At 56.0% G+C, this 26,973-nt stretch overlaps 3 protein-coding genes and 1 pseudogene across 10 annotated transcripts; 3 read left to right on the plus strand and 1 right to left on the minus strand.

The window, feature by feature from the left end:
- Positions 1-147: 147 nt before the first annotated feature.
- LOC115303352 (protein SCO2 homolog, mitochondrial) lies at positions 148-2,142 on the plus strand. Of its 2 annotated transcripts, XM_029953126.1 has the most exons (3): positions 148-311; positions 398-571; positions 1,299-2,142. In XM_029953126.1, the coding sequence occupies exon 3, from the start codon at positions 1,312-1,314 to the stop codon at positions 2,110-2,112; it is 801 nt and encodes a 266-aa protein (XP_029808986.1). In that variant the 5' UTR covers positions 148-311; positions 398-571; positions 1,299-1,311; the 3' UTR covers positions 2,113-2,142. The 2 variants fall into 2 exon arrangements, with proteins under 2 accessions (XP_029808986.1, XP_029808987.1); XM_029953127.1 differs by lacking the exon at positions 398-571.
- On the minus strand, positions 925-15,289 carry NCAPH2 (non-SMC condensin II complex subunit H2). Of its 6 annotated transcripts, none has more exons than XM_029953122.1 (20): positions 15,063-15,289; positions 9,876-9,977; positions 6,962-7,017; positions 6,786-6,870; positions 6,640-6,708; positions 6,434-6,513; positions 6,224-6,342; positions 5,844-5,924; positions 5,278-5,408; positions 4,561-4,623; positions 4,177-4,243; positions 3,875-3,982; positions 3,726-3,779; positions 3,517-3,587; positions 3,341-3,434; positions 3,181-3,249; positions 3,011-3,063; positions 2,822-2,923; positions 2,579-2,728; positions 925-2,513 (listed from the first exon to the last, which is right to left on the minus strand). In XM_029953122.1, exons 1-20 carry the CDS (start codon positions 15,168-15,170, stop codon positions 2,373-2,375), a joined length of 1,803 nt encoding a protein of 600 aa, XP_029808982.1. In that variant the 5' UTR covers positions 15,171-15,289; the 3' UTR covers positions 925-2,372. The 6 variants fall into 6 exon arrangements, with proteins under 6 accessions (XP_029808982.1, XP_029808980.1, XP_029808981.1 ...); XM_029953120.1 differs by having other exon boundaries at positions 3,011-3,066; XM_029953121.1 differs by having other exon boundaries at positions 3,181-3,252.
- Positions 15,290-15,461: 172 nt separating this feature from the next.
- LMF2 (lipase maturation factor 2) lies at positions 15,462-20,126 on the plus strand. Of its 2 annotated transcripts, none has more exons than XM_029955192.1 (14): positions 15,462-15,604; positions 16,099-16,352; positions 16,506-16,534; positions 16,674-16,891; positions 16,967-17,145; positions 17,589-17,730; positions 17,866-18,000; positions 18,071-18,176; positions 18,250-18,346; positions 18,417-18,599; positions 18,704-18,872; positions 18,990-19,101; positions 19,174-19,270; positions 19,361-20,126. In XM_029955192.1, the coding sequence occupies exons 1-14, from the start codon at positions 15,511-15,513 to the stop codon at positions 19,664-19,666; spliced, it is 2,121 nt and encodes a 706-aa protein (XP_029811052.1). In that variant the 5' UTR covers positions 15,462-15,510; the 3' UTR covers positions 19,667-20,126. The 2 variants fall into 2 exon arrangements, with proteins under 2 accessions (XP_029811052.1, XP_029811053.1); XM_029955193.1 differs by having other exon boundaries at positions 16,674-16,843.
- A 5,543-nt stretch (positions 20,127-25,669) lies between these two features.
- LOC115304857 lies at positions 25,670-26,090 on the plus strand (annotated as a pseudogene).
- Positions 26,091-26,973: the final 883 nt, after the last annotated feature.

The raw sequence follows: 26,973 nt of genomic DNA on the forward strand, positions 1-26,973 counted from the left end.
CGGCCCTGTATTTGGCCGCAGGCGGAGCCCACCACCTTTTGCGCATGCGCGCAGCGAGGCAAGGCGGGGCAGGAAGCAGGGCCGTTCAGTTTTTCTGCGCGTGCGCGATGCCCTTGAGCATGCGCATTGGCATCGAGCGTACCGGGAGCGCCGGAACCTAGCGAGTCCGACAGCGCAGCGTGGTCGATCCTGCGGCGGCGACGAGCTCACTCAGAGCGGGGCTTTCGGGAGTCGCGGCGCTGACGTCGGGTTCCGAGGAGCCTGGGTCGTGCTCGGTCTGTGGTTCGCTGTCCAGCTCTCTGACCTTACAGGTGCGCCTCCGGGAGGGCGTCCTGGAGGTGGGGCTCCCAGGGAAAAGGGGCCCATGAAGTATCCATAGGCTGTGTTCGCTTGCCAGGCACATCCCGTGTGCTGCTTAGAGCGCGTATGCAAAGAAGGAAGCTGATGTAGAGAGGCTGTAGGACGTGCCGAAGGTCATCCAGCCCAGAGCGCAAACCCAGGAACCTTCTGGACGTGGGCAGAGACCAGACGTCTGGGAATCCTCGGGAGGGTCTCTTAAGCGGCTGAACAGGTGAAGGGGGAGTCCTGAGGCCCCCACTTAGCAAACTTCCAGGGGCTCCCGTGAAAGAACATGGCGGACACCGATATTGGTGTCAGGATCCCGGCCGAGAAGGGTGGTAGTGGGGGCTTGTGATCAGTGGAAACCTCGTTCCCCTCTCGGGGTGAGAGCACAGGAAAGCTCGGCGTGGAGCGGCATCGGTGGGTACTTGCCCGGGCTCCCTGTGGGCAGACCCGCGTGGGTGCAAAGGGCTGCGGCTGACTGCGAAGGAGGGGCACAGGACCAGGGTTGAAGGGAAAGGCTGTCAGGCCGCAGAAGGGCCGAACGAGCCCGTCTTTGGGGGTTAAAGCCAGATACTCAGCCTCTTTTCAGGAAATGGGGGGTTTATTGCAAACTGATACACATGCTCAGGAGCCCAGGCAAGGCATGCACCTGGAATGCTTCCCATCAGCTGACACGGTGAGGTGCGGAGTGCTTCCCCAGGCCATATAGAGCTGTAGGTGCAAGGACCCGGGTGGGATGAGACAGAGGCTCTCCAGCTAAAGGACAGGAGTGACAGGCCTGGGCATTTGGCGACACCTTTCATAGGTGAAGCAGTTCTGAGCTCTGCTGAGCACTAAATGAGCAGCTGCAGTGTGGGCTTGGTCCTTCAGAGGGTGGCAAGTCTCCCCAGAGCAATGGGGGTTGACCCAGAAGGCTGAATCAATTGCAGGCTCCTAACACCTGTGCTCTTTCCTAGGCGCATCAGGTCCATGCTGCTGCTGGTTTGGGCACCCAAGGCTTGGCACAGGCTCTCTCATCTCAAGCCCTCAGCCCTCCTTTGGACCCCAAGAGGCAAGGCCCGACATGTGAGGTGCCGGCTCCTGTCAAGTCAGGGCCCTGGAGAGAGAGGCAGGCAGAGCCGGCCCCAGGGCCCTGGGCTTCGAACCAGGCTGTTGATCACTGCCTTGTTTGGGGCTGGGCTGGGTGGGGCCTGGCTGGCCGCAAGGGCTGAGAAGGAGCAGCGGAGGCAGCAACAGCGGACTGAGGCTCTGCGCCAGGCGGCTGTGGGCCAGGGTGACTTCAGCCTGCTGGACCACCGGGGACAGGCTCGCTGCAAAGCCGACTTCCGGGGTCAGTGGGTGTTGATGTACTTTGGGTTCACTCACTGCCCCGACATCTGCCCAGACGAGCTGGAGAAACTGGTGCAGGTGGTACAGCAGCTGGAGGCCGAGCCTGGCCTACCCCCGGTGCAGCCTGTCTTCATTACTGTGGACCCCGAGCGGGACACCGTCGCAGCCATGGCCCGCTACGTACAGGACTTCCACCCACGGCTGCTGGGCCTGACCGGTTCCGCTGAGCAGGTGGCCCAAGTGAGCCGCAGCTACCGTGTGTACTACAGCGCCGGCCCCAAGGACGAGGACCAGGACTACATCGTGGACCACTCCATTGCCATCTACCTGCTCGACCCTGACGGCCTCTTCACAGACTACTATAGCCGGGCCAGGTCAGCAGAGCAGATTGCGGACAGCGTGCGGCGCCACATGGCTGCCTTCCGCAGCGTCCTGCACTGAAGCGGGCCATTAAAGAGCATGTGATGGCGCTGTGTGCCTGTGATCTCTACCGGCGGCCCCAGGAGGCCTAGGCAGGAAAGGGCAGCCCTTTCCCTGCACGCAGCAGGAGGTGAAGTCTTTTTAGGGGTTAGGTGGGATGGCAACACCATTTTATTGGGCTGGGCCAGCCAGGAAACAAGGGCAGAGTGAGCAGATGCAGTGCCCAGCACCCATGAGGGATGGAGCTCCAGAGCCCACCCCTCGGCCTCCACACTCCCCACTCAGGGCTGGGCCATGGAGGGGGCAGCGTACGTCTGGAAGCGCTTGTGGGCCCGCTGGTGGGTGAGGAGTCTCAGGGACATGGTGTCCACAGCTGCCTCCAGCCCCGGCTGCTGGGTGATCTCCACTGTGTGGTCGTTAGCCTATAGGGATAAGGTGTCAGCAGAGTCGAGGACCACGTCCCTCCCAGGCGCCCCAGGCCACTCACCAGCTGCAGGGAAGCCAGCATGGAGCGACACACCTCGAAGGCAGGCTGGCCAGCTACTAGCTCCGCAAACGGACACCACTGGTTGAGCTGGCTGAACCTTGAGACCACCTGGTCCCCATAGGTGTGGATGTCAAAGGGTACATGCTGTTCCTGCAAGAAAGAGGGGCAAGATCCTGGGACAAAACCCAGGCAGACGGCAGGGGCGTCCCTATCTGTCAGTCAGGGGGTGGCCCAACTCCTCACCTGCTCCTGGAGCAGGGGCTGGACAGTGTCTTCCCAGTGCCTGATGCGCTCACTCAGCTCCGTCTCCTGCACAAACTTCTGAGACGTGGCGATGAAGAGCTCCTATGGCAGAAGCAGGAAGTGCCACCTTCTGTGCAGGGGCCCCTCACTCAGCCCCCCAAGCCCCTACCTGCTCTAACTGGGACCTACCACATTCCTGCGGACCAGCTCTTCATAGCTCAGGGATGCTGGCACGGCCTCTGCTTCTGGAAAAGGGGCAGCTATTAGCTGCTGTGGCCACGGGCCACACCCCCTCCTCCTTCCACTGTCCTCAGGGGTCCCTTGTGGCCCCCTGGCCAACAGCTCACTCTCAGACCTACCCAGGTCTGCGGCTTCCCCAGGCTTTGCCTCCTGAGGCTCTGCATACTCCTCAGGCTCTAGAAAGTCATCTGCTGGCAGACAGAGAAGCCCCAGCAGGAGGCAGGTTGGCTGGCAGCAGATGCTGAGCCCCCACCCAGGCCCATCCCAGTAGGCTCCCACCTGCTGCCCCCAGATCTTCTAGGGAATCCTCCAGGCGGTCCTCTTCCACAGGCCATAGCCCCTCCTCAGGCCTTGGCAGCCAGCGCTCTGCCATCTGTGCACAGAGAGCATCTATGAGGGGCACTGCTGTCTCCCATCCAGGACCCCACAGGGTCCAGACAGCAGCCAGTACTTGCCTCCCTCCTCTGCAGCTTCCGGAGGGTCTCCAGCTGCTCCTTCACGTGCTTCCAGTATAGGACTTCCATGTCTGCATGCAAAGCCCATGTGAGAGGGACTCGAATGCCCTGCCCAGGCCCCCCTCCCCCAATCCACCTAGAGCCTTGGGTACCCCCAGGCCGAGGGGAGGCAAGCACTCAGCAGAGTGCGCACACGGCCCTGACCTCACCTGCAAAGGACGGACCCTTTCGCCGAGGCCTCCTGCTGTCAGCGTGCTCAGCATCTTCAAGAGAATGTGGTCAGCAGGAACCAAGCCAAGTCCCTGTGAGCTGGACCCAGACCCTCCTGCCCTGGCCCAGCCCAACCACACCCACTCACAGGCAGCCAGGTACCACTGGTGGAAGTCCTGCAGCTTGGAGACACCCTTCCTCTTGCGCTTCTGTCCTGGAACCTCCTCCACGCAGGGGGGCACAGAGTAGGGCCTACCTGGGGGCAAATGGCTATATCTCAGCACACAACCTCAGGCCCTGGGGTAGATGATGGCACCCACAAGCCCTAGGAGCAAGTGCAAAGTGCACGAGGCAGCACAGCCCCCACCAGAGCCCACGCTCAGCTACCACTAGTGCTCCAGAGAACCCACCCACAGGTGCCCAGGTGAAGGTGTCCCTCCACCCGATTACCTTTTTTGAAGGGCTTAGCGTCCAGGGAGTCAAAGGGATCCAGGCTCTCCCAGGGGTCTGGGGTTTCCTGAGCAAAGAGCACAAGCAGATGTGCACCTTCCCCCCAGAAGTCCAGACACTGAGTGCAATGACAGCCAGAGAAGGGCTGGCCACATTCAATCCAGGACCCACAGGTGACCCACCAGAGAGGGAGGTGCCCCAAAGTGACAGAAGAGGGAATTCCATTTCTGGGGGAAGGAAAATTCCTTGCAAAAGAGAGCACAAAGGGCCTCAGGCTAGGGGCCCAGGCATCCAGGGCTTTGAAAGCTAGCGGGAGTGAGGGGTGGGCAGTGGAGCCCCAGAGCACACCCCCCCCGCCATGGGGCCTCTGAGCCCCCGACTCACCTTCAGCAGGAGCGTGGGCTCCCGTCGCTCCCGCAGTGCACGCCTGCTAGGCTGCGCCTCGATCTGCAAAGAGACAGCCCCAGAGGTCCCCTCTCTCCACCTCCACCCAAGGCCGGGGCACCCTGGCAGCTCTGCTCTAGGGTCAGACGCGAAGAACCCGCAGGGACCCTCTTAAGGAAAACAAAAACTTAAATTTTAGGAGAACATACAGACTAGTAAACTAGTGGTCATGGAGTACTATTCTTTTCCTTTAAAAAAAATACCCCCCCCCCCCAAAATGCAATAAACATCCATGCATCTACCAATCAAAATGAACAAATACTAACATTTTTCCTGCATGCATCAGGGTTTTTCTTTTAATAAAAAGACTTCTGAGCTCCAGGCTGGAACACAAAGCCAGCCCATGGGGATGAAGGGGGGCAGCAAAAACCTCCAAAGCCTACCCCCCGCCCCCGCCAGCCCGAGCTCAGAAGAGTCAGCTTTGGAGACCAGCCGCCATCCTAGGTGGCACCCTGACCACAGGCTCAGACCCCTGAACTCCAGGCCACCTCTCTAAGGAGTGGCAGCTGTTCTGCTCAGAAAGAGGAAAGGTGTGGAAGGCAACACCCAAACAGGCTGGGTGTAAGGACCAGAGGCCTGCGGGCCTGCTGGCGAAGCCCCCAGAGCTGCCTGTCCCACAGCAGCACTGGGCCTGTGCAGGCCTTGCAGGGTTCCCACCTGCTGCGGGCTCCGGGGCTCCCGGGGCTCTGGAGGGACATCGGGGGCCATGGCCTCCGGGAGCCCCGCTGCCCTGTCTGCATCCTCATCCTCCTCACCACCTCCAGGTAGCGGGCCTGCTGGAGAGGTACCTGGGCAGGGGAGCGAGAGACCGGTCAGCCCCGAGAAGCCCCAGACCAGACAGCAGATGGAAGGCTGCCCTTGGCCAACACCGCAGAGAGCCCGCAAGGCCGAGCCCCTCGCGCAGCCCCACTCGCAGCCCCGGAGGGGTGCCACCACTCCTCTCATCAGGCCACTCCTTCATTTGGCCCGTTTTACTTTTTAGCATTTTCCTCCTGAAAGGCTGCCCTCCCAGGGTAGGTCCACACCTCACGGGCCCAACGGTCAGAGGGCAGGCACAAGAGTAAGACACCACAGGGGGGCCGAGGTGGGGGGGAGGCCTAGGCCCAGAGAAGCCAGGCTTCGTTGCTCCCCACACCTCACCCCTGGGGTGGCTGAGCACAGCCCCATGCGGAGACCCCTCCCCCACCACCACCCAGCAAGTCCCCGGTGTGCTCTCTTCTCACCTGGCTCCGGGGACACGCTGAGCACAGGAGCGGGACTGCACACAGGAACTTCCATGGGCTGCTCCTCAGCCCTCTCGGCCTCTAGAAAAGATGGAGGATTGGACAGGCTCAGCCCAATCCCTCCCTCCAGGAGGCCCCTCCCAGGGGCCCGGCAGAACCAGGGCTCGGGAAGGAAGGCAGAGACCCAATACAGGACTCAGGTGCCCCGGGGCTGAGCCAGCTATGGGCAAAGGGGGCAAAGGGGATTTAGCCTGGCAGACCCATCCTCAGGTGCCTGGGGAGGGAGGCGGGACCAGAGCAGACAGGCACAGGGGACCCGACAAGGGGTCCAGCCCAGAAAACCCTTCCTTCCCACCAAGCCCCCACATCCAAGCCCTCACCCTTCTGGTTCTCCATTGGGGATATGCCCACCGGCTCCAACATGAAGGCTCCTCTGGGATGGGGGGTGCATGTGTTCATCCTGAAATCCTTCCGACTGGCCAGGACCTCCCCCTGACAGCTGTGCCGACAGAAACACAGCCACTGCAGGGGTCCTTCCTCAGCGGCCGTCCTCCCTTATCTGACCCCCCTCGCCAGGCCCCGGTCAGTACCTGTACAGGGGGCTGACACTCTTCTCCATCTCATCCGGGGCCACGAGGGCCAAGGGCAGGAGAGGGACGATGAGGACCTCCTGTGTGGAGGCCAGGAGTGGGTGAGCCACAGGCCCCGCGGGCTCCAGGCAGGGGGCGGTACGGGAGGGCACCTTCCAACACCCCCATCAGCTCAATGCAGCCCCCGCAGGGGGAAGGGGACTCACACGGGGAGCCAGGTCACTCCTCAGATCCACGTTAGCACGGGAGTCAGGGAGGTCATCTAGCGACAGGAACTGCAGGGAGACAGAGCTCAGGAGCGGAGCTCGGCAAGTGCACAGCAGGCAGCGGGCACGCACCCGAGAGATCTCACCTGGTCCTCTGCCTCCTGGGGGGCCCCGGAGCTGGCGTCCCCAACGGCCCCAGGTTCCCGCACCGAGGAGAGCTGCTTGGCCCGCCTGAGAGAGAATCAGCGCATGGGCACCTGGGAGGCTGCAGGCGGGGCAGACGCTCCCGCCTCCACCTGCAGCTCAGACCACCAGTACTCACTTCTTGCCGGAGATGAAATCGAGGGCCTGGTAGACCAGCGAGTACAGGTACTCCACCTGGGAACCAGAAGCAGACGGTGAGGACACAGAAAGGAGCAGCCTCCCAGAGACGCAAAGACAAGCGTGTGCACAGAGAAGCCCGCGGTCCCCTCTAAAACCTCCAGCACAAGTCCTACCCACGTGGCTGCTAAAGAGACGTCCCCAGTCAAATAAGCACACCTCGTCAGTTGTGGCGGTCTCCTTGTCCTCCGTCCCCACGAGCCACGCAGCCCCAGGAATGGCCACCTCGCGCAGTGCTGCCTGTCTTCACGCCCTGCACGCCAGCCTGCGTGTGGCCCGCTGGCCCACCGCTGTGCTGCTCCCGCCCAGCACCCACAGTGGCTCCTCTTCCTCCTACACGCTAGGGCCACCACCGCCCCATCTCTGGGATCCCCGGTGAGTCCCTGCCTGCCCTGTCACAGCTCCAGCCACAGCCTGTGGGACCCAGCCATTACAATGAGGGCCAGGATTTCCGAGGTGCTGACCAGCAGGGTGTGTGTCCCACCTCTGGGTGACACCACCCAAGAGCACAGGCAAGCCCTGGTCTGGGCCCCGCCTTTTTTTTTTTTTTTTTTCCAAAGGCAGCGCATGTCTATTGCACTTCTATGCATGGGGCTCTGCGCTAGACCCGAACACAATGGTGAGCACAAGACGCGGTGGCCCCTCATCACACGGGCCCCGTTTGTTAGGGTTAATAAACACTACCTGTTTCAAGTGTCTGTTCATGTATACAGGATTGTGTTCATGCTTCATCCCATCTAGCTTGTCTGAATTAGGTGTCACTGCTGTTCCCGCTTTACAGGAGAATAAACTGAGAGAAATAAAGTCGCCTGGATCAGGGGTAGGTCTGGGAATTGTACCCAGGGATGCATGAATCTCAGGCTGCCCTACCTAATCCGGCAGCCACTAGCCACGCGTGAGTTAGCCAATTTTAAATTTAAGTTTACTGAGAGTAAAACTCAAAATTTCTCAGTCACACTGGCCACATTTCAAGGGCTCGGTAGTCACGTGGAGCAAGTACTTACCGTCTTTGACAGCACAGGTCAGAGACCACATCCGTCATTTCAGAAAGTCCTACTGGACAGCGCTGATCTAAAGCTTACACTCCCCCACACCTTCCAGACTTTACCATTAACCTTTCATTACACTTGCTTTACCACACATTTCTCCATCAGTCACCTCCCGTTTTGTTTTGAAGTTACTTGCAGACGTTACTTCTCCGGACAAACACGGGATGTAGGAATTCGACTTAACCAGTGAAATCTCAGACCATCTTAGTAACTTGGGTGCCCAGAGGCAAGTCCACGTCCTGGGCCAGTTCAGATTGAATGGGGATCGCTCGCTTGCTCTTCTCTCGTCTGGACCCCATTATCAAGTTCCTTAACACAGGTCTACACTCCTGCCTCCCGTCTTTCTCCCACCCACTGAGTCCGTGCCATCACCCACGATTCCCTGCTCCTCCCCCAGGGGACGGCTAAGCACTTGTGGGGGAAAACTGCAGAAATGTGCCCATGCAGCCCCTACGAACAGCAGGGGCACTCAGTCTCCATCAGACTGCCTGTGCTTCTGGGTAGTCTTTTGTTTTGCATTCCCCTTAGCAAGTTTTCTTTTTATTTATTTTTAAATGTTTTATTTATTTTTGATACAGAGAGAGACGGAGCATGAGAGAGGGAGGGGTAGAGAGAGAAGGAGACACAGAACCAGAAGCAGGCTCCAGGCTCTGAGCTATTAGCACAGAGCCTGACATGGGGCTCGAACCCACGAACGTGAGATCTGACCTGAGCCGAAGTCGGAGGCTGAGCCAACGGAGCCACCCGGGTGCCCCCCTAACCCCAGCAGTATTTTGAACTTTCACCAAATTTCACTCTCCAAATTTCCTACCTAGTAGCTGATTCTTTACAGCTGACTTGTATTCTCCATTATAAAAACGGGGGCCCTGGGCAGGAACTCCCCAAAGGCCGTGTCCAACCTTGGCACATCAATATTGACTTCTTCCCCCCCAAACCCTGAGATGAGGTGTCTTTTCTTTTTTTCAAGGTAGGCCTGTCAACCCATGGTCCTGATCCATTCCCCAACGATCGCTTCTGGGATTTTGTCTCATCCGCCACCCCACCCCCAGCCCTCTGGTGCTACGGTTTCCAGCATGGCGGTCAGGGATACCTGCCCCATCTGGTTCTGATTTCACCAGTCCAGGTGATGTCCAGGAGCTGGGCATGAGACGGACCGCTGCCTGGACGGAGCACTGCTGCTTTCCTTACTGCCACCCTTGTCCCCCTTCCCAGTGACCACTCCCCCAAAGGGGTCACACCATGCCCCCATCTCTCTCCCCACCCCACAGTCTGGTCCTTCTCTCCCCTAAAACCCTGGTGACCTTCAATTACAGATCCATGAGACACCTGTGGGTCCTGTGTGGGTCAATTCACTGAATTCAACATTTTTGGTCTTATTTCTCCCCCCTTGAAATTCTCTACTGCTGACTTCTAGGACACTGTCTTGATTTACCTTTCTCTGACTTTTCCTTCTTGTGGGTGCTTCCTAAATACTGGTTTTCTCAGGGTGCTCCCTTCATCTGCTTGTCCTCTTACTCTACAGGGTTTCTAGTCGATGGGACTACAGACGTTTTGGACGTTTTGGATAATTCTCTGCTGCGTGGGGCTCTCCTGTACAGTGTTCGAAGGTTATACGTCCGAGACTGTTCTCGTCTGTAACTGTTCAATTATGAGTCCAAGCTGTATTACAAGGTACTGAGGAGAAGGGAGACCGGAGGCGATGGCGAGGCAAGGAAGAGACGGGGGGACAGTGAACCAGCCAGCAGGGCAGTGACCTCGGTCCCACCACATACGGAAACAGCAAGAGCAGCAGCCAGACGGGCCCACCTTCTTACTGTAGACACAGGCAGAGCCCTGGATCAACAGCGCTGCTTCAATGAAGTTCATGGTGGTTTTCCCTTCGTCAAAAGAAATGCAGATCTGGTCCAGCTGCAAAACACAACACCAGGGCATTGGGGAGCCGGAACCTGCGTAGGCTTCTCCCCAAGAGCCCACCCAGCGCCCCTGCCTCCCCCCAGCACTCTGGCCTGGATGCCCGGTCACCACAATCAGCCCCTCAGAGCGCTGGCTCTGCTTCGAGGGGAGGCAGGTCTTTGCGATTTCTCCTACTTCCTGCAACCTCTCAGACCTACTAGTTTAGAAAAGGGAGGCCCCTAGAGTGTATCAGCCACAAACAGCCAGAGCTACACAGCAGTCCCTTTGGCGAGATGTTCCACACCAGCCCAACCAAGTCAAGGCCCAACGTGGACAGAACTGGGCAGGAAGACCCCTCACCCTGAGAGAAGGAAAGGGGAACCTCAGGGGTGAGGAAGACAGACAAAACTCTGGGCCTCAATCCTTTGAGCGGAAACTAAGGAAACACTCGTGAGTCCTCCTCCTCCCTCTGCAACCCCTGGTCCCCCGGGAGCCCCTCGGACGTCTGTGTCCACGGACGACACGCCCACGATCTCCAAGCCCACGTGCAGCAACAGTCTCCCCTAGGCTGCAGGACCACGCTTAGAGCGGCCCCGACACATCCAAGTGTCCCCAAACGTTTTATCTCCATACTTAAGCCAGGGCTCCCCACAACCTGGCCCCTCTCCTGCACATCTCTCAGCAAACAGCACTTTGAAGCCCAAGGTGCTTTCTCAAGCGCTTTGCCTTTGCTTTCTTCCATGTGCCGAGGACACCTGCCCCCAGCTGTGCCCGTGTGAGCCCTGCTGTGTGGCTCGGACACCTGGGACCGCCCTGCAAGGCAACTGCAGTCTTCACCTCAGGGCCTGACGCTGGTGTCCAGTAAGTGTTTCATGAACGCTCAAGTGCTGAACATCGGAGCTAAGCCTGAAAGACACTCCCCAGGCAGATGAAGGGAGCACCCACTCCCACAAAGGCAGTTACCTGACCCGGGATTCTACTATTTTGGAAAATGAGTATTGTGCAAACACGTCCCAAGCACAGGGTGTGTTGGGGAGCAAGGTTAGACATTAGACACTATGGAGAGGGAGTCTGGGAGGACACCCCAAGGGCCACCTCTACCAACTCCTGAAGGACAGAAAGAGTTTTTCAGGCCAGTGGAATATGAGAGTCTGAGAGAGTGCAAGCATTCTGGAAATAAGTGAAGGGCTTTCCATGAAGCAAAGGACTGTGAAGGAGAGGGTAGCTGGGCCACTCAGGCCTTTTCTTCTCAGCCCAGACCAGCTCCCCCACCCCCAGGCCGTCACACTCCATCCACCTCCTAACAACTCCCAAACGCGTGCTCCAGATCGGACCTCCCATCTAAGCCTAAATCCGTACGTCCAACTGCCTTCCTCGAACACCATTTGGATATCTTAACCAAAATTCGTATTGCACAGGTCCACACTGAACTCTCGATAGCCCCCCAGCCACCTGTCCACAAACCCACAAGTCTTAGCTCCTTCCTGTCTTCTCTCATTTCCCTCCCCCCATTCAATCTATGCCAACTTCCCTGCCAATCCCAGGCTCCACTTCGGCTAAACTGTCTGCTCCTCTCCACAGTGACCGTGGCTCTTGCTCAGCCAGCGCCACCTCCCGCCTGGCCCTCGGCCCCGCCTTCACTCCCTTCCAGCCTGCTCTTCACAAGCCAGGGCTGGTCTGAAGACACCAAGCAGATTACGTCACTGCACTCAGAACCCTGTCGGCGTTCTGCCACTCCCAGGGGAAAAGCCCAAATCGCAGAGAGAGCCTTGCAGGCTCGCCAGCTCCCCTCTCCAGCTGCCCGCCCTTCCCTGCCCACTGCAGGGCAGTCCCACAGGGCTACCACTCCAGGTCCCCCGCAGAGCCAAGCACTTTCCCACCTCGCAACAGAGCCCTCAACTCTTCCTTTGTACCTCCAATCAGCTTGTGACTGTACAAAGACACCGTGATGAGGACAGTGGCCTCTGCTCTGCCACCTGTTAGACAGGACTGTGAGCCCATCCCTTAGCCTCCCTGTGGAACTAACACCTGTTCTCATGACTCCATGTCGCCACTGTCTCAGGATCTGTCCTCCCACAAGGGTGAAGCAGGGACTGCTGTTTGCTTGCCACTATTTTCTCAGGATTTAACATGATTCTTGGCATACAACAGGCACTCAACAACAGCAAAAAAAATAAATGGATGAAAAAGAATATCAACATGATGTGTTTCTTTAAAAAAAAGAACTTTCTGGTAGCTGCACATAAAAGGAAAGGAAGAGAAAGACAAAATGAGAAGCAGGGAACCAAGACTTTAAAGGGCAGAGAAGGTCTGGAAGAGCAAACAAGAGCAGGAAGGAAGCCGACCAAGTTAGGAAGTAGGTTTGCCAGGCATCCCCAAGCACCCTGCTCAGTGTGGAAACCTCATCTCACAGGAGCCCCGCCCAGCACAAGTATCTGCATTTTCTCAGCAGTCTAGGTGTCCAAGCAGAGAAGGTAGGTTAGCAGCTCAAGTATTCATTCAACAAATGCCTATCCTATGCCTACTATGTGCCGGGCATTCTATTATGCAAAGGGCGCAGCGTATACGCATGGCTCCTGCCCTGGCAGGACTTACATTCTAGAGCGGAACCGGACCACAGACAAGTGAACAAGTTAAAGACGAGCTTGTAATAAACACTCTGAAGAACAGTAGGTACCGGAACAACTATTTCACACAGGCTGCTCACCTGACATTTAAGCTGACACATAAAGGATAAGAGGAGATTAATCACAAAAAGAACTGGATGAAGAATATTCCCCAGTGGGAGCAAAAAATACACTCAGTCAGGAATGAGCTCCAGGCTCAGTCAGTAGAGTATGCAACTCCTGATCTCAGGGTCCTGAGATCAAGCCCCAGGCGGGGTGAAGAGATTACTAAACAAAAAAAATAAAGTTCCTTATTAAAAATGAGGGGGGGACCTGGTGGCTCATTCAGTTGGGTGTCTGCTGTCAGCACAGAGCCTGCTTCGGACCCTTGGTGCCCCCCCTCTCTGCCCCTCCCCTCCTGTTTCTCTATCTCAAATTAAACAAACTTAAAAAATAAATATAAATAAATAAGCTCCAGTTGTAGGTTGATTGTCTCAAAAGAACAGGCGGAAAAAAGCTCAAGATGAGGCCTAAACAGTCAGCAAGACTGTGATTCAGAAAAAAAGGTGTGCACCTTAGTCTGAGCGCAGAAGAAAGCCTCTGAAGGGACTCAGGTTGGGCACCGCTGCAGCTGAGTTCCACTTGCTACTGGGTGGAGCATGAACTGGATGGGGCCCAAAAAAGCTGTTACAGAGTCTAGGAAGGAAGGTTTTACATGAATCTGAACCAGGTAGAAAAAAGATGAGTTTAAGGGAAATTCTGGTGATGTAACTGACAGAATTCACAGGGTTTCACTAAAACAGCTCCTAGCTCTCACTTTTGGCTGAACAGTAGTGCTATTTACCAAGATCAGGAAGACTGAGATTAGAGCAAAAAAATATAGGGCTCCACTTTAATATATTAAATCTGAGATGCCTGGGATGCCTGGGTGGTTCAGTCAGTTAAGTGTCCGACTCTCAGTTTCAGTTCAAGTCATGATCTCCCAGTTCCTGAGTTCGAGCCCCAAGTGGTGCTCTATGCTGACAGCACTGTTTGGGTTCTCTCTCTCCCTCTCTCTGCCCCTGCCCCACTCTCAAAATAAGTAAACATTTCAAAAAACAAAACTGAGGGGCGCCTGGGTGGCTCAGTCGGTTGAGCGTCCGGCTTCAGCTTAGGTCATGATCTCATGGTTCGTGGGTTCAAGCCCTGTGTCGGGCTCTGTGTTGATGGCTAGCTCAGAGCCTGGAGCCTGTTTCCGATTCTGTGTCTCCCTCTCTCTGACCCTCCCCTGCTTGTGCTCTCTCTCTCTGTCTCAAAACTAAAAATTAAAAACATTTTAAAAAATAAATAAAATAAATACAAATAAAAAAACAAAACTGAGATGCTTGTGTGGAATGTCTAAGGTAAATGTCAAAGGTGAGCAGCTGGATACACAAAATGAATTCAGAGAAAAGATCTGCTGGGGGGTTTGGGGTGCTCAGTTGGTTGAGCATCTCATGGCATAATCCTAGGGTGGTGAGATTGAGCACCAAGTCAGGTTCCGTGCTCAGTGTGGAGCCTGCCTAACATCCTTTCTTTCTCTCTCTCCTTCCCCCTCTGCCCTTCTCCCCACTTCATGCTGTGTAAAAAAATAAAGAAAAGAAAGACCTGGGATAAATCTGAAAGTTGTCCTCACACAGGTGGTATTTAAAATCAGGGAAATAAGTGAGATTATTTAGGGGAGACATATAAGATGGCCCAGGCCCTGCCCAGAGGAGCTAAACACTGAGAGATTGGATAGTAAAGAAATAGTAAGCAAATGACATGGGGGGAAATATCGGAGCACGTAAACCTGTATCCAAAAAGGAGTGGTCAGCTGAACAGATGCTGCTAAGCTGAATAAGGCAACACTTCTAGCGTCCCGTGGATTTGCCAGGATGGACGTCACTGTTGATCAAGACAAGAGCAGTCCAAGTGGGCTGCGGTGTGAAAGCCAAGTGCAGAATGGAGCAGACAGCGCATTAACAAGGCCTAGATTCGGGTGTCAAGTATGTAGAAAGACTAAAATGCTGATGAATGGAACATGACAGTAGCTTGAAACTAGTCTCAAAATCTAAGATACGAAACCCTCTCACTACTGGGCAGGGCTGCAGCCTCTCTAGAAGACGCCAGTGAGGTCAGCAGAGACAGGTGCAGAAGGGCTGCACGAAGCGCTCTCAAATATCCAAACATGCACACAAATTCAAGTCTTTTCTGTTACATTAGACAAAAATGCTTTGTCACCACCCATGAAATCCATTTCACGGCTCAAGAATAGGTAGCGACCTGTGATGACAACTCCAGGATAATGTAATAAAGGATGACTTCCAGAGGCAGAGATGGAGTTGGAAAAAAAGCGAGCCTGAGGACGAGGGCGGCCAGGGCGCCAGACACGGACGAGGACACGGGGCGGGGCCGCCCAGCAGCCCCCCGGCCCGCCGCCCCGCCCCGCAGCCCCACCCGCCCGCCCCGCGCCACTCCCCGGGACCGCATTCACCTCCTCTAGATATTCGCCCAGCTGGGCCGCCACGTCCACCTCCCAGTTCTTAGTGAGGTCGCGGATGGGCTGCAGCAGATGGGCGAAGCGCGCCTCCACGTCTTCCATGTCCGGAAGGGGCCGGGGCGGCCTGGGGACCGCAGGGCCGTCTTCGAAAGGAGCCAGCGTCCTCAGCCCGCCACTAGTTCTGGCGCCATTTTGCTGTTCCCGCCCAGGGAAAGGACGTAGGGCGCGACGCCGCGCGCACACCTATGACGCACACGTGGCCGCAGCCGGCGAGAACGAACCCCGCGCCGCGCTGCAGGAGCTCGCCGGAAGAGCCGCTGGCCGCGCTGGGGGCGGAGTCGACGTGGGGGGAGGTCCAGGGTGGGCGGGGCCTGCTGTTGCAGCCGACGGGGCGGGGCCGAGCAGGCCCGCGGGCTGTTCTCTGGCCGGCCGAGTAGCGGACATGGCGGGCTCTCGGCTCCCCCAGCAGCTTTTCCTTCAGGGCGTGGCCGCCGTCTTCATGTTCGCCTTCGCGTCCCTCTACACGCAGATACCGGGTGAGGGCCCGAGGTTGTGATGCCCCCTAGCCCGCGCCCTGTGTCCCCTCCTCTCTCCGTCCGACACTCCGCTGATTGGGGGAAGGAGTGAGGTCCAGGCCTCGGTGCCTGGGGTCGGGGCTTTGGTTCGTGTCCTGAGGGCCGCGGGGGCCTTGGGGTGGTATGGAGGACTGCAGGTTCTGACTTGGGGCAGGGGCAGAATTCCGAGGGGTGTGGGCCCAGACCTGGTGGGGCAGGTAGGAGATATGACCTGGGAGAGAGGGGAGCTCAGCTCCGTTGGGTGGGAGGTCCTGACTTGGGGAGTCCCGTAGGCCTTCTGGGACCTGATCTGGGAGGGGTTGGGGATCAGCAGCGGACTCTCACCTGGTTTCAAGAGTTTCCAGGTCCTGACCTAGGTTGGGGGAAGGGGTCGGTCCTGCAGGCCCTGACTGGTGGGAGGAGTGTAGCCTTGGAGGGCAGTGTCCAGGGCCTGGTCCTCATGTGCACTCCCACAGGCCTGTATGGGGTCGATGGCATCCTACCTGCACGGAAGACGCTGAGGCCACAGGGCAAGGGGCGCTGGCAGCAGCTGTGGGAGACCCCGACCCTGCTATGGGAGGCTCCGCAGCTGGGGCTGGACACCACACAGGGCCTGGAGCTGCTGAGCCTGCTGGGCACCCTGCTGGCCCTGGGTGCACTGCTGCTGCGCCAGCTGCGCACCCTCCTCGTCTACCTGCTGCTCTGGGCTGCCTACCTGTCGGCCTACCAGGCAAGTGGGGGCTGCTTGCTGCCCCCTGTACCACTGAGACCCATGTCACCAACTCCCTCCAGCCCTGCCCACCCTTCCCCTCACCCCTGTCTCTGCCTTGCCTGCCTTTGCAGACACACACCCCCTGCTCCCTGACAGCCCTTCTCCCTGCAGGTGGGCCAGGTGTTTCTTTATTTCCAGTGGTGAGTGTGGTGTGGGATCTGGGTGTGGGGCTGCAGGGGGTGGCGTGGAGGGAGATATGTTTGTCTCTCTAGGGAGGACCCTCTGAGGGGAACAGCCTTGATGGGGAGGGGCCCTTTGTGCTGTTCCTTCTCCCCATAGGGATTCCCTACTGCTGGAAACTGGCTTCCTGGCTGTGCTGGTGGCCCCCCTGAGGCAGCGCCTCCACCATAAGCAGGCCCCCCAGGGTGGGCTGGCAGGGGCCTTGCCCCACGAAGACCTCCCCTTCTGGCTGGTCCGATGGCTGCTGTTTCGCCTCATGTTTGCCTCAGGTGTGGTTAAGCTGACCAGCCGTTGCCCCGCCTGGTGGGGGCTTACTGGTAAGGATCCTGTCCTGGACGTTGGGGCAGTCTCGGGGTTCTGCCCAGCCCTGACCACTCACGTCTCACCTGCAGCGCTTACCTACCACTATGAGACACAGTGCCTGCCCACACCTGCCTCCTGGTTCACCCACCACCTACCCGTCTGGCTGCACAAACTATGCGTGGTGGCAACCTTCCTCATCGAGATCGCGGTGCCCCCTCTCTTCTTCGCCCCTGTTCGCCGCCTGCGCTTGGCAGCTTTCTACTCCCAGGTGGGTAGGGACCTCAGCCATCAGGAAGGTGGCCTTCTTCAGCACTGCCCAGTGGGTCTCACTGGGACTGGGTGGCTGTTGCAAGCAGTCAGGAAGGCCTGGTGGGCGGAGGAACAGGCTAACCCAGGATGTGAAGGCATGCCTGCACGGCAGGGCTGCGGCCTCTCTAGAAGATGCCAGTGAGGTCAGGAGGGGCAGGTGCACAAGGGCTGCACGAAGCATGCTGAGCTTGGGTTCTTCCAGGTAGCGGGGAGCCATGGAAGGTATGAGCAGGAGGTAGAGGACAGTGGAGTAAAAACACAACAGAGGCCCAGGGGTGATGAGGAGGGGCTGGGATGCCTGCAGGAGAGGCCTAGGCTTGGGGCGCAGAGGGGTTTGGAAGCAGGCTCTGAAGGGCCAGGAAGGGGTGGGCCTCAGGAGCTCTCAGTGAAGACCTCCCCCAGGTTTTGTTGCAAGTCCTGATTATCATCACTGGCAACTATAACTTCTTCAACCTGCTCACTCTGGTGCTCACCACCGCTCTTCTGGATGACGGGTACCTGACTGCTGCGTCTGGCAACAGCCACTGCAAAAAGACAGCCACTTGTGAGTGTCATCTGTCCTAGACAGTCAGACATGCTCAGCCCAGCCCCCCACCAGCAACTTCCTTTCCCTCCACCACCCCCAAGTACCCCTGCTCTCGGTCCACCCTAGCTGACCTGTGACTGTCTTGCTCAACAGCCTGGCCCAGGACCCTGCTGGCTACGCTGTCTCTGCTCTTGGAATTTGCCGTCTATGGGCTGCTAGCCTATGGTACCGTGCACTACTTCGGCCTGGAAGTTGACTGGGAGCAGTATGCTATCCACTCCAGAACCAGTGAGTGCCAGCTGGGGGGCCAGAGGGCAGAGGCTGGGCCGTCCCTCCTCACACCCCTTTGTTTCTGCAGCCTTTACCTTCCACCAGTTTTCCCAGTGGCTGAAGACAGTGACCCTGCCCACCATGTGGCTGGGGATGGCCTCCCTCACCTGGGAACTACTGACTGCCCTCTGGAGGTAGGTGGCCCGAGGGGGTGGGGCAGAGCTGTGCAGGGCAGGCCTGATGGCACTTGGGTCCCCCTCCCCCCAGGTGGACCCAGGTGCGAGGGTGGCTGAGGAGGCTCTACTCTGCGGTCCAGCTGTTCATCATCGGCACTGCCACGGTGGCCTTATTTGTGATCAGCCTGGTGGGTAGCACTTGGGGAGTAGGGAGGGGTCCGGAGGGGCAGCGCTGAGCCTCTGCCCATCTACCGCCAGGTGCCATACTCCTATGTGGAACCCTCAACCCACGGGCGTCTCTGGACCGGGGTCCACCGCCTGTTTGGCACCGTGGAGCACCTGCAGCTGGCTAACTCCTATGGCCTCTTCCGCCGGATGACCGGTCTGGGTGGGCGGCCCGAAGTGGTGCTGGAGGGCAGCTATGATGGGCAGCACTGGGTGGTAAATGATCCCGCAGGCCCCATGAAGCTGGGAGGGACCTGCAGAGGGCAGAGGGGAGGGTATATCTAGTCCAGCGAGTTGTGCTAACCTGCTCTGCTGGGCAGGAGATCGAGTTCATGTACAAGCCCGGGAATGTGAGCCGTCCGCCCCCCATCGTGGCACCCCACCAGCCCCGCCTCGATTGGCAGATGTGGTTCGCAGCCTTGGGCCCGCACTCTCACAGCCCCTGGTTCACTGCCCTGGTCCTACGCCTGCTGCAGGGCAAGGAGCCTGGTGAGGCCCCAGGGGAGTTGGGTGGCATGTGGGAAGAGTAGGGTCTAGTGGGGGCAGGATGTGTGAAGGGAAGGGGGGCTGAGAGAGCATGGCTATACTGAGCGCCCTCCCTCGCAGTGATCCGCCTCATCCAGAACGACGTGGCTAAGTACCCCTTCCACAAGCAGCCGCCCACCTACCTGCGGGCCCAGCGCTACAAGTACTGGCTCTCACACCCCGGGGAGCAGAGGTGAGTCCAGGGTGACGGTGGGAAACCAGGGCCTGGGCCCGGGCAGCCCCTGAGGGTCTCGCCCTATTGCAGCCGGTGGTGGCGACGCCAGTGGGCAGAGGAGTTCTTCCCACCAGTGTCCTTGGGGGACCCAGCGCTGGACATGCTGCTCAGACAGTTTGGCCTCCAGGTGGGAAGGCGTTAGGGAGAGGGGAGTAGCAGGGGTGAGCCTCCCCCACAGGGTGGTCCCCATGGACCTGTCTCAATCCTGCACCCACAGGACAAGAGCCCACCCCGAGCCCGCAGCTCCAGCAACATCCTGGCCCAGGCCCTCTGCTGGGTCCGCAAACAGCTGTCTCCCCTGGAGCCTCCCACCCTGCTCTGGGGGCTCTTCGCCGCAGTGGGGGCCATCAGGGTCATGCAGGCCCTCCATTCAAGGCCTCGTTCCCCCCGGTCTTCACCTCTGGCCAAGGGGGAGAAGCACAGGCCAGCCCCGAAGAAGGATTCTGGAGCAGCCAACAAACAGGCTCCCCCAGCCCGTGATGACTGTGACAGCAGTTCCCAGACTCCGGGGAGGAAAAAATAACTGTGTTCTGTCAGCCACATGTCTGGAGAGGGTCGGAGTCCCTGGGACATCTCTGCCTTCTGCCACAGGACATGATCCAGCCAGCGTGCCTTAGCCGACTGCCGTGACAGATGCGGGATGGGGTGCTGTCCTCCAGGGTGGGCTGTGGCTGCCCTGCTGTGGGGAGGGGGGGGAGGCACTTACCCCCCAGACACACAGCAACCGTGCCCTCCCTAGGGCATCCCCTGGCCTTGACCCATGAGGCAGGGAAGTAACCCAGCTCAGGGTCTTTTCCGGGACGTTGTACCAGGCCTGGGGAAGCCCCTTCTCTCTGTAGGGACCCGAGCCTGATGGCCCAGCCCCGGCCCCTGCACCAGAGGGAATGAGGCTGACCTGCGGAGGCGGCGAGGGAGAGGGAAGATGGTCCTGAGACTCCTGCCGTTTGGATACAGGAACCAATAAAAGCGTCTCTGTGCTTGGCTGCGTGTCTGATGCTCCCTCCCTGCTTTGGAGTCCTGAGGATGACAGGCCTTCCTCACCTCTGGAGAAGGACGCAGCTCTTGCTGTCCAGCTGGTAGCCGGCCTGGCTTCTTGGGTGCCTTCATTCTCCTGCCCTCAGTGTTCCCCTCTGTGAAACAGACATAAGTGCACGGTCCAGCGTGGCCTGGCTGACCGACTCCACACATCAAGTGTGCAAGGCCAGTGGCCCAGTGTGGGTCCTGGAACTATCCAAGGGCCCGAGAACTCACCAGAACGTGGCCTCTGCCTTCTTTCCTTGTCCTGCTTCCTTATGGACCTCCCGTGGGCAGGGAAGAAGGACATCCAGGAGAGTCAGGGCAGGCACCACAGGCACAGGTCAGAGAGCCGTTCTGCATCGTGAAAACCCGTCTCGCCACGGGCAGAGTGGTATGGGGTGTGGGTGGGGAGAGGAAGGAGGCAGCTCTAGGTCAAGAGCAGAGGAGGGAAAACACATGACCACCCAGGAAGACGAATGAGGAAGCAGGCATTGAGGACAACACTTAGGTTTGTGTTTGGGGCTCTGTGGTCAGGCAGGACGCTACTGCCCTCCAGGAGGTCTTGTAGCCCAGCCTCCCCTGACCTGACTGTCCTCACCCCCCAGCTCTCGTGCTCCGGTCCCATGGACACCTGGTCAGCCCCCAGTGTGCTCAGCTCCTTCCCCCAGGTCACTGGACCCCCTCTTTGACCGAATTTGAACAGCCTGTGCCCACTGCCACCTGTGGTTGACACGGACCCGTGACCTGAGTTTTCGGGTGACTTCAAAGGTGCTCTTACACAGGGATTAAATGATCTGTAAATTGACTTTTGGCTTAAGACAGTAATGTATATAAATTTTAAAAACCTGTTCTTTTTTTTTTTTTTTTTTTTTTTTTTTTGCTTTTTTGTTTGTTTTGCGAGAGAGAGAGCCTGGACACACACGAGAGGGAGTGAGAGGTGGGCAGAGAGAGAGAGAGAATCCCTAGCGGGTTCCACGCTCAGGGCATAGCCCGATAGGGGGCTCGATCTCACAAGCCCATGAGCATGATCCTGGGATCATGACCTGAGCCAATATCAACAGTTGGACGTTTAGCCGACTGAGCCACCCAGGTGCTCTTCCTTTTAGGCTTTTAAACTCAGTTTGTGAATCTCTTTTGGATTTTTGTTTTGTTTTCTATAACAATTTCCTTAAGGTATAGTTCATGTGCCATGCAATTCACCCCCTTAAAGTGCGCTGGGCTCCCAGAGTGGTCCATCTATCGCTTTAGTCAATGTTGAAACTGTTTCATCCTCTCAGGAACCTTCATTTCGCTTAGCTGGCATCTTGCAATGCCTTCCTACCATGCCCTGCACCACCGCACGTCCGCTCTCCATCTCCGTGGAGTCGGCTGTTCTGGCTGTTTCGAGGAGGCCCCTGTGGGTAGGATCGGACACTCGGGGCCCTTATGTCGGCTTCTTTCACGCAGCATAATGTTTCCATATCTTTTTGTTTCAGTTGGATTTTTTCTTCTTTTTTCTTAATGTTTATTTTTGAGAGAGACAGATTGTGAGCAGGGGAAGGGCAGAGAGAGAGGGAGACACAGAATCCGAAGCAGGCTCCAGGCTCTGAGCTGCCAGCACAGAGTCAGACAGGGATGGGACTCGAACCCACAGACCATGAGACCATGAGCCAAAGCTGGATGCTCAACTGATGGAGCCACCCAGCCACCAATTAAAAAAAATTTTTTAATGTTTATTTTTGAGAGAGACAGAGACAGTGTGAGCGGGGGAGGGGCAGAGAGAGAGAAAGACAGAATCCAAAGAAGCCTCCAGGCCCTGAGCTGTCAGCACAGAGCCGACATGGGGCTCAAATTCACCAACTGCGAGATCATGCCCTGAGCTGAAGTCCGACACTTAACCAACTGAGCCACCCAGGTGCCCCTAATTTAAAAATCTTAAATGCATAAAATATCTTAACTGCTTTACAAATTTAATTTTGTTAACCCTTCAGTTGTCTCACCTAAGACAATCTTTCCAAGCCTCAAAAGAAACATGAATGAACATACAAATGCAGTAAACCAACAATTCTCTTTTTTTTTTATTTTGAAGGGGTTTAGAGAGAAGAGAGTTGTTGGTTTTTTTTTTTTTTTATGTCCTTATTTATTTTTGAGAGAGAGAGAGACCACGTGAGCAGGGGAGGGTCAGAGAGAGAAGGAGTCACAGGATCCGAAGACAATTCTCTTGAACGTTCCCACACCACACATGAACTAAGCCTGACCATGGTAAAGATCTTGGCCTGGCCTGGCCTGGTGAAAACACACTGCCTGGACATAGTTGGGTTGAAGAGCCTATTCCCAGCTTCAAATTTGGATTCCAGCGTGGCCAGGTTAGAACGTGGCCCCAAATAACTCCTGGGGTAACACCACATTTCTCCCCTTGCTGGCTTCTGGAAAGGAAAGTGACAAGGGGCAGCGCTCCCTCCCACCCAGACTCATGAGGAGGTGCACTACCCACCACAGGAAATCTGACAACACATGACCCCCTAGGGTGCCCAGGGCCCTGATGAATCCATCTTTCTGATTTGTATTCCCCTCCCCCTACAAACGATGGTCTCACTAACACAAGGCAGCCATTCCACACCCTGCACAAAAACCCTAGTTCGAGCCAAGGCACGGAGGCACCCAAACTCTGGTCCATTCCTGTACCCAAGTCACTTGCCAGTTCCAGCTTGTAGGAGGCAGGCATCTTCTTTCTCTTGAACTCGGCACAATTCTGTCTCCAAATTCTGCATTTCACATGTTTGACTGTGAAGTTAGCCACCGAGGAAGAGAACAAAAATTGGGGGGCATCTGGGTGGCTCAGTCTGTTGAGTGTCCGACTTTAGCTCAGGTCATGATCTTGTGGTTCGTGAGTTCAAGCCACACCTCAAGGTCACTGCTGTCAGCCTGGCACTGAAGGGCCTGCTTTGGATCTTCTGTACGCCTCTCTCTACCCCTCCGTCACTTGCGCTCCCTCAAAAATAAGTAAATATTAAAAAACAAGAAAAAAGAAAGAAAGAATAAGGAAGAAAGAAAGAAGAAGAAGAAAAACTGGTCAGTGTTTGAAGGACAGCAAAGAAAAAAATACAGGTTGTGTTTAAATGCTTACTTGTATATTTTGAGGAAGAGAGGGAGAAAGGCAGAGAGAGAGGGAAGAGGGAGAGAATCCCGATCGGGCTCCATCTCAGGAAAGGTGAGATCATGACCTGAGCCCAAACCAAGAGTCAGACGCTCAACTGACTGAGCCGCCCAGGCGCCACCAGGTTGTGTTTATTTCAGCAACTCTGCATCTGAGGTGCTTGGGCCTGTCTGCAAATGGTGCCGCAGTCTTCCCCTGACGCTGGCCACGGGACTTGGCAGTCGTCAGGTGTCCGGGGGTCACCTGGAGCCTTCCCCAGGCCTCTGGGTCCTGCCCCAGCAGCCCTTCCGCTGCGGAGGTCAGCAGCCGCCGCGCCTTGCTCCCCAGCTCAACACAGCCTTCCCGGGGGAGCGCTGCTGTGTCCCTGGGGAAAAACACTGCTTCATAGAGAACCACATTTCAGGATGCAGCCTGACCCGGAGTCACCAGAACAGACCACAGCACTTTCGCCAGGGGACCCTGGGTGCAGGAGCGAGAAATACGCACCCCCATGCACCAGATGGCTCCCAGACTCGCCACACACGGCATTCTCTGCATCCTGACTCCCCAACGGCCTTGTCTGCAAGCTGGCACCGTGGCTAGGGCTTCAGCCATCTGCTCCATTATTCCATCAGATCATTGATTCGGGGGTCATGGGGGATATGCGGGGCCCACAGATACCAGCCTCTGCCTTCCCCCTTTCACTCTGAAGAACATGTTTGGCCAAAGGCGGTGTTGTGCAGGATGCGTTGGTTGATGAGTTGGTGGAAAATGATGCTGGACACGGGACAAGGACGACAAGTCCAAAAACGTACAAAAGGGTGTTAATGATGACAAATCACTGCCCAGTGTCACAGACAACATCAGCCATGGTGACTGACTGCACCCCTTGGGGGGCATGTGTGCTGCCAGCTCTGGAGTGGCATATGTGGCCCCTGGGTTTGGTGAGAGGGCTACGTACATATGGTTGTGCTCCAGGGCGGCCTCCACTTCAGCCTTCATGGAGCCCATGGAGCAAGCGTTGTGGTTCCTGCAAAAGGAAGTAAACCGGTGTCTATGGAGCAGGTCATTTGGTCTCAGGACTCCCTTACGGTCCTAAAAATCGAGGAGCCCCTGGGGCGCCCGGGTGACTCAGTTGACTTTGGCTCAGGTCATGATCTCACGGTTTGGTGGTTTGGTGAATTTGGCCCCCTGTCAGGCTCTGTGCTGACGGCTCAGAGCCTGGAGCCTGTTTCGGATTCTCTGTCTGCCCCTCCCCAACTTGCACTCTGTCTCTCTCTCAAAAAATAAATAAACATTAAAAATTGAGGACTCCAAAGGACTTTTGTTTCTAAAGGATATACCTATTGATATCTACCACATTGAGAATTAAACTGAGGAACTCTTTAAATATTTACTAATTTTATTTCACTGTGTAAATAAGCTTATTACACATTACCGAAAAAACAAAAATTTTAATGAAAAATAACTATTAAAAAAAGAAGAGTGGCATAGATTTGTTGTTTTGTTGTTTTTGTTTTTTAAGTAAACCACAACAACATTAGGCTCAAACTTACGACCCTGAGATCAAGAATCACACTCTGTAACAACCGAGCCATCCAGGAGCCCAAGAGTGGCATAGCTTACCTTTTTGCAAAATCTCTTTAATGTCAGACTTCTCATCTCTGCTTTTGGCCAACCTATTACAGTACGTTTTTGGTTGAAATATATGAAGAAAATCTGAACTCACACTGATGCATAGCTGGAAAAGGGAAGAATATTTTAGAATACATGGAGTTGGGGCGCCTGGGTGGCTCAGTCGGTTAAGTGTCCAGCTTCAGCTCAGGTCATGATCTCACAGTTCGTGGGTTCAAGCCCCACGTCAGGCTCTGTGCTGACAGCTAGCTCAGGGCCTGGAGCCTGCTTCAGATTCTGTATCTCCCTCTCTCTCTGACCCTCCCCTGCTCACACTGTCTCTCTGTATCTCTCAAAAAGAAGTAAAAATCATTAAAAATTTTTTTAAAAACTACACGGAGTCACTTCTCGGTGCTTCATCACAATTGGAATATGAAACCATCCCAATGAGCTTTATGTCCTCTGCATATGAAACCCCACTGGTGCACCCTAACACTGGAAGGAGCATCGTATGTTGGTCATTCGGAAAATATCAGTTCATCGAGTTATGCAGGTCTTCCAAACGCTGGCACACTCATCGTCCAACCTGAAAAATTACATTCCTTAATTATCCACCGATCTCATCCTGAAATCTGAGTATAAGGAACATATCACGTTCCTGATTTTTGTCTGAAAGCTAAATGTTATCATTGGCAACAAGCACTACCATTGTTTTTCTTGAAGCAACAGTCTCAGTTTGTTTGTTGTTAAGAAAATGCCTGCCGGCTTTTCTCTTTCCGCCATCTTGGAACCTGTGGAGGCCTGCTGGGAACAGGACTCCTGAAACGACAAATATGTCTGGAAGGCTGTGGTCCAAAGCCATTTGTGCTGGCTACAAGCGGGGTCTTCAGAACAGAGGGAGCACACAGCTCTTCTTAAAATGGAAGGTGTTTATGCCCGAGATGAAACTGAGTTCTATCTGGGCAAGCGATGTGCTTATGTGTACAAAGCAAAAAACAACACAGTGACTCCTGGTGGCAAACCGAATAAAACCAGAGTAATCTGGGGGAAAGTAACTCGTGCTCATGGAAACAGTGGCATGGTTCGCGCCAAATTCCGAAGCAACCTTCGTGCTAAAGCCATTGGCCACAGAATCCGTGTGATGCTGTACCCTTCAAGGATTTAAACTAACTGAAAAGTAAATAAATAAAGGTGTAGATTTAAAAAAAAAAAAGAAAGAAAATGCCTGCCAATTCAGGTCATGAGATCAAGCCCCATGTTGGGCTCTGCACTGCTAGCTCAGAGCCTGCTTGGGATTCTCTCTCTCCCTCTCCCTGTCTCTCCCTTCCTCTCTCTCTCTAAATATAAATAAACCAACAAGTCTTTTTAAAAATTCTTTCATAGTTTATTTATTTTTGAGACACAGAGCACAAGTGGGGGAGGGGCAGAAGGAGAGGGAAACACAGAATCTGAAGACAGGCTCCAGGCTGTCAGCTGTCAACATAGAGCCCGACGCGGGGCTTGAACCCATGAACTGTGAGATCATGACATGAGCCAAAGTCAGACACTCAAGTGACTGTGCCACCCAGGCACCCCTAAAAAGTCTTTATAAAAAGAAAAGAAAAAAAGAAGATGCCAGCCAAAAGCCCGAAACAAGCATCTCCGGTTTGTCCGGTAGGTTATTCCGGAGGGAAAAGGCTTCTGTACACCTCAGCATAAGAGCCTTACGCATCAGTCCCATTTTGCCACACAAAAGATTAGGCTCTCTCAGCATGGATCCACCACACCGGTAAAGTCTGTGACCCCGAGTTTAGGCCCCGGCGAGCCTAAACCCGTAATAAAGCCCTTTGCTTTTGCATGCGTGACTTGGTCTCCCTGGCGGTTTCTGGATTTGGGGGATGATAAAGAAATCTTGGATACAACATATGGTGCATTGGCCAGGAATCCTCCCCCCAGAGCTCCTGGGACCCCAACACGTTGGGCCTAATCGCCGGCTGGTGAGTGCACTCATTTCTTGTCCGTCTGTGTCTAAGTCTTGTTTGTCTGTTTGTTTCTTTGTGTGCGCGGGGCCCTTGTGCGCGGGGCCTAGGCAGGAGGTGGCTGAA

Source organism: Suricata suricatta, chromosome 10 (assembly GCF_006229205.1).
Source record: "Suricata suricatta isolate VVHF042 chromosome 10, meerkat_22Aug2017_6uvM2_HiC, whole genome shotgun sequence".
Taxonomy (NCBI): Eukaryota; Metazoa; Chordata; class Mammalia; order Carnivora; family Herpestidae; genus Suricata; species Suricata suricatta.

What these genes read in the sequence shown, in the direction of transcription:
- LOC115303352 (XM_029953126.1), top strand. Translation starts at nt 1,312, where the DNA reads ATGCTGCTGCTGGTTTGGGCACCCAAGGCTTGGCACAGGCTCTCTCAT.
- NCAPH2 (XM_029953119.1), bottom strand. Translation starts at nt 15,170, where the DNA reads ATGGAAGACGTGGAGGCGCGCTTCGCCCATCTGCTGCAGCCCATCCGC. An exon ending in CCCAGGAGGCAGAGGACCAG is followed by an intron (nt 6,709 to 6,785) that starts GTGAGATCTCTC and finishes GTCTCCCTGCAG; the next exon opens with TTCCTGTCGCTAGATGACCT. An exon ending in AGCCCCGGAGCCCGCAGCAG is followed by an intron (nt 4,624 to 5,277) that starts GTGGGAACCCTG and finishes GTCTCTTTGCAG; the next exon opens with ATCGAGGCGCAGCCTAGCAG.
- LMF2 (XM_029955192.1), top strand. Translation starts at nt 15,511, where the DNA reads ATGGCGGGCTCTCGGCTCCCCCAGCAGCTTTTCCTTCAGGGCGTGGCC. An exon ending in TCACACCCCGGGGAGCAGAG is followed by an intron (nt 19,102 to 19,173) that starts GTGAGTCCAGGG and finishes GCCCTATTGCAG; the next exon opens with CCGGTGGTGGCGACGCCAGT. An exon ending in TCAGACAGTTTGGCCTCCAG is followed by an intron (nt 19,271 to 19,360) that starts GTGGGAAGGCGT and finishes CTGCACCCACAG; the next exon opens with GACAAGAGCCCACCCCGAGC.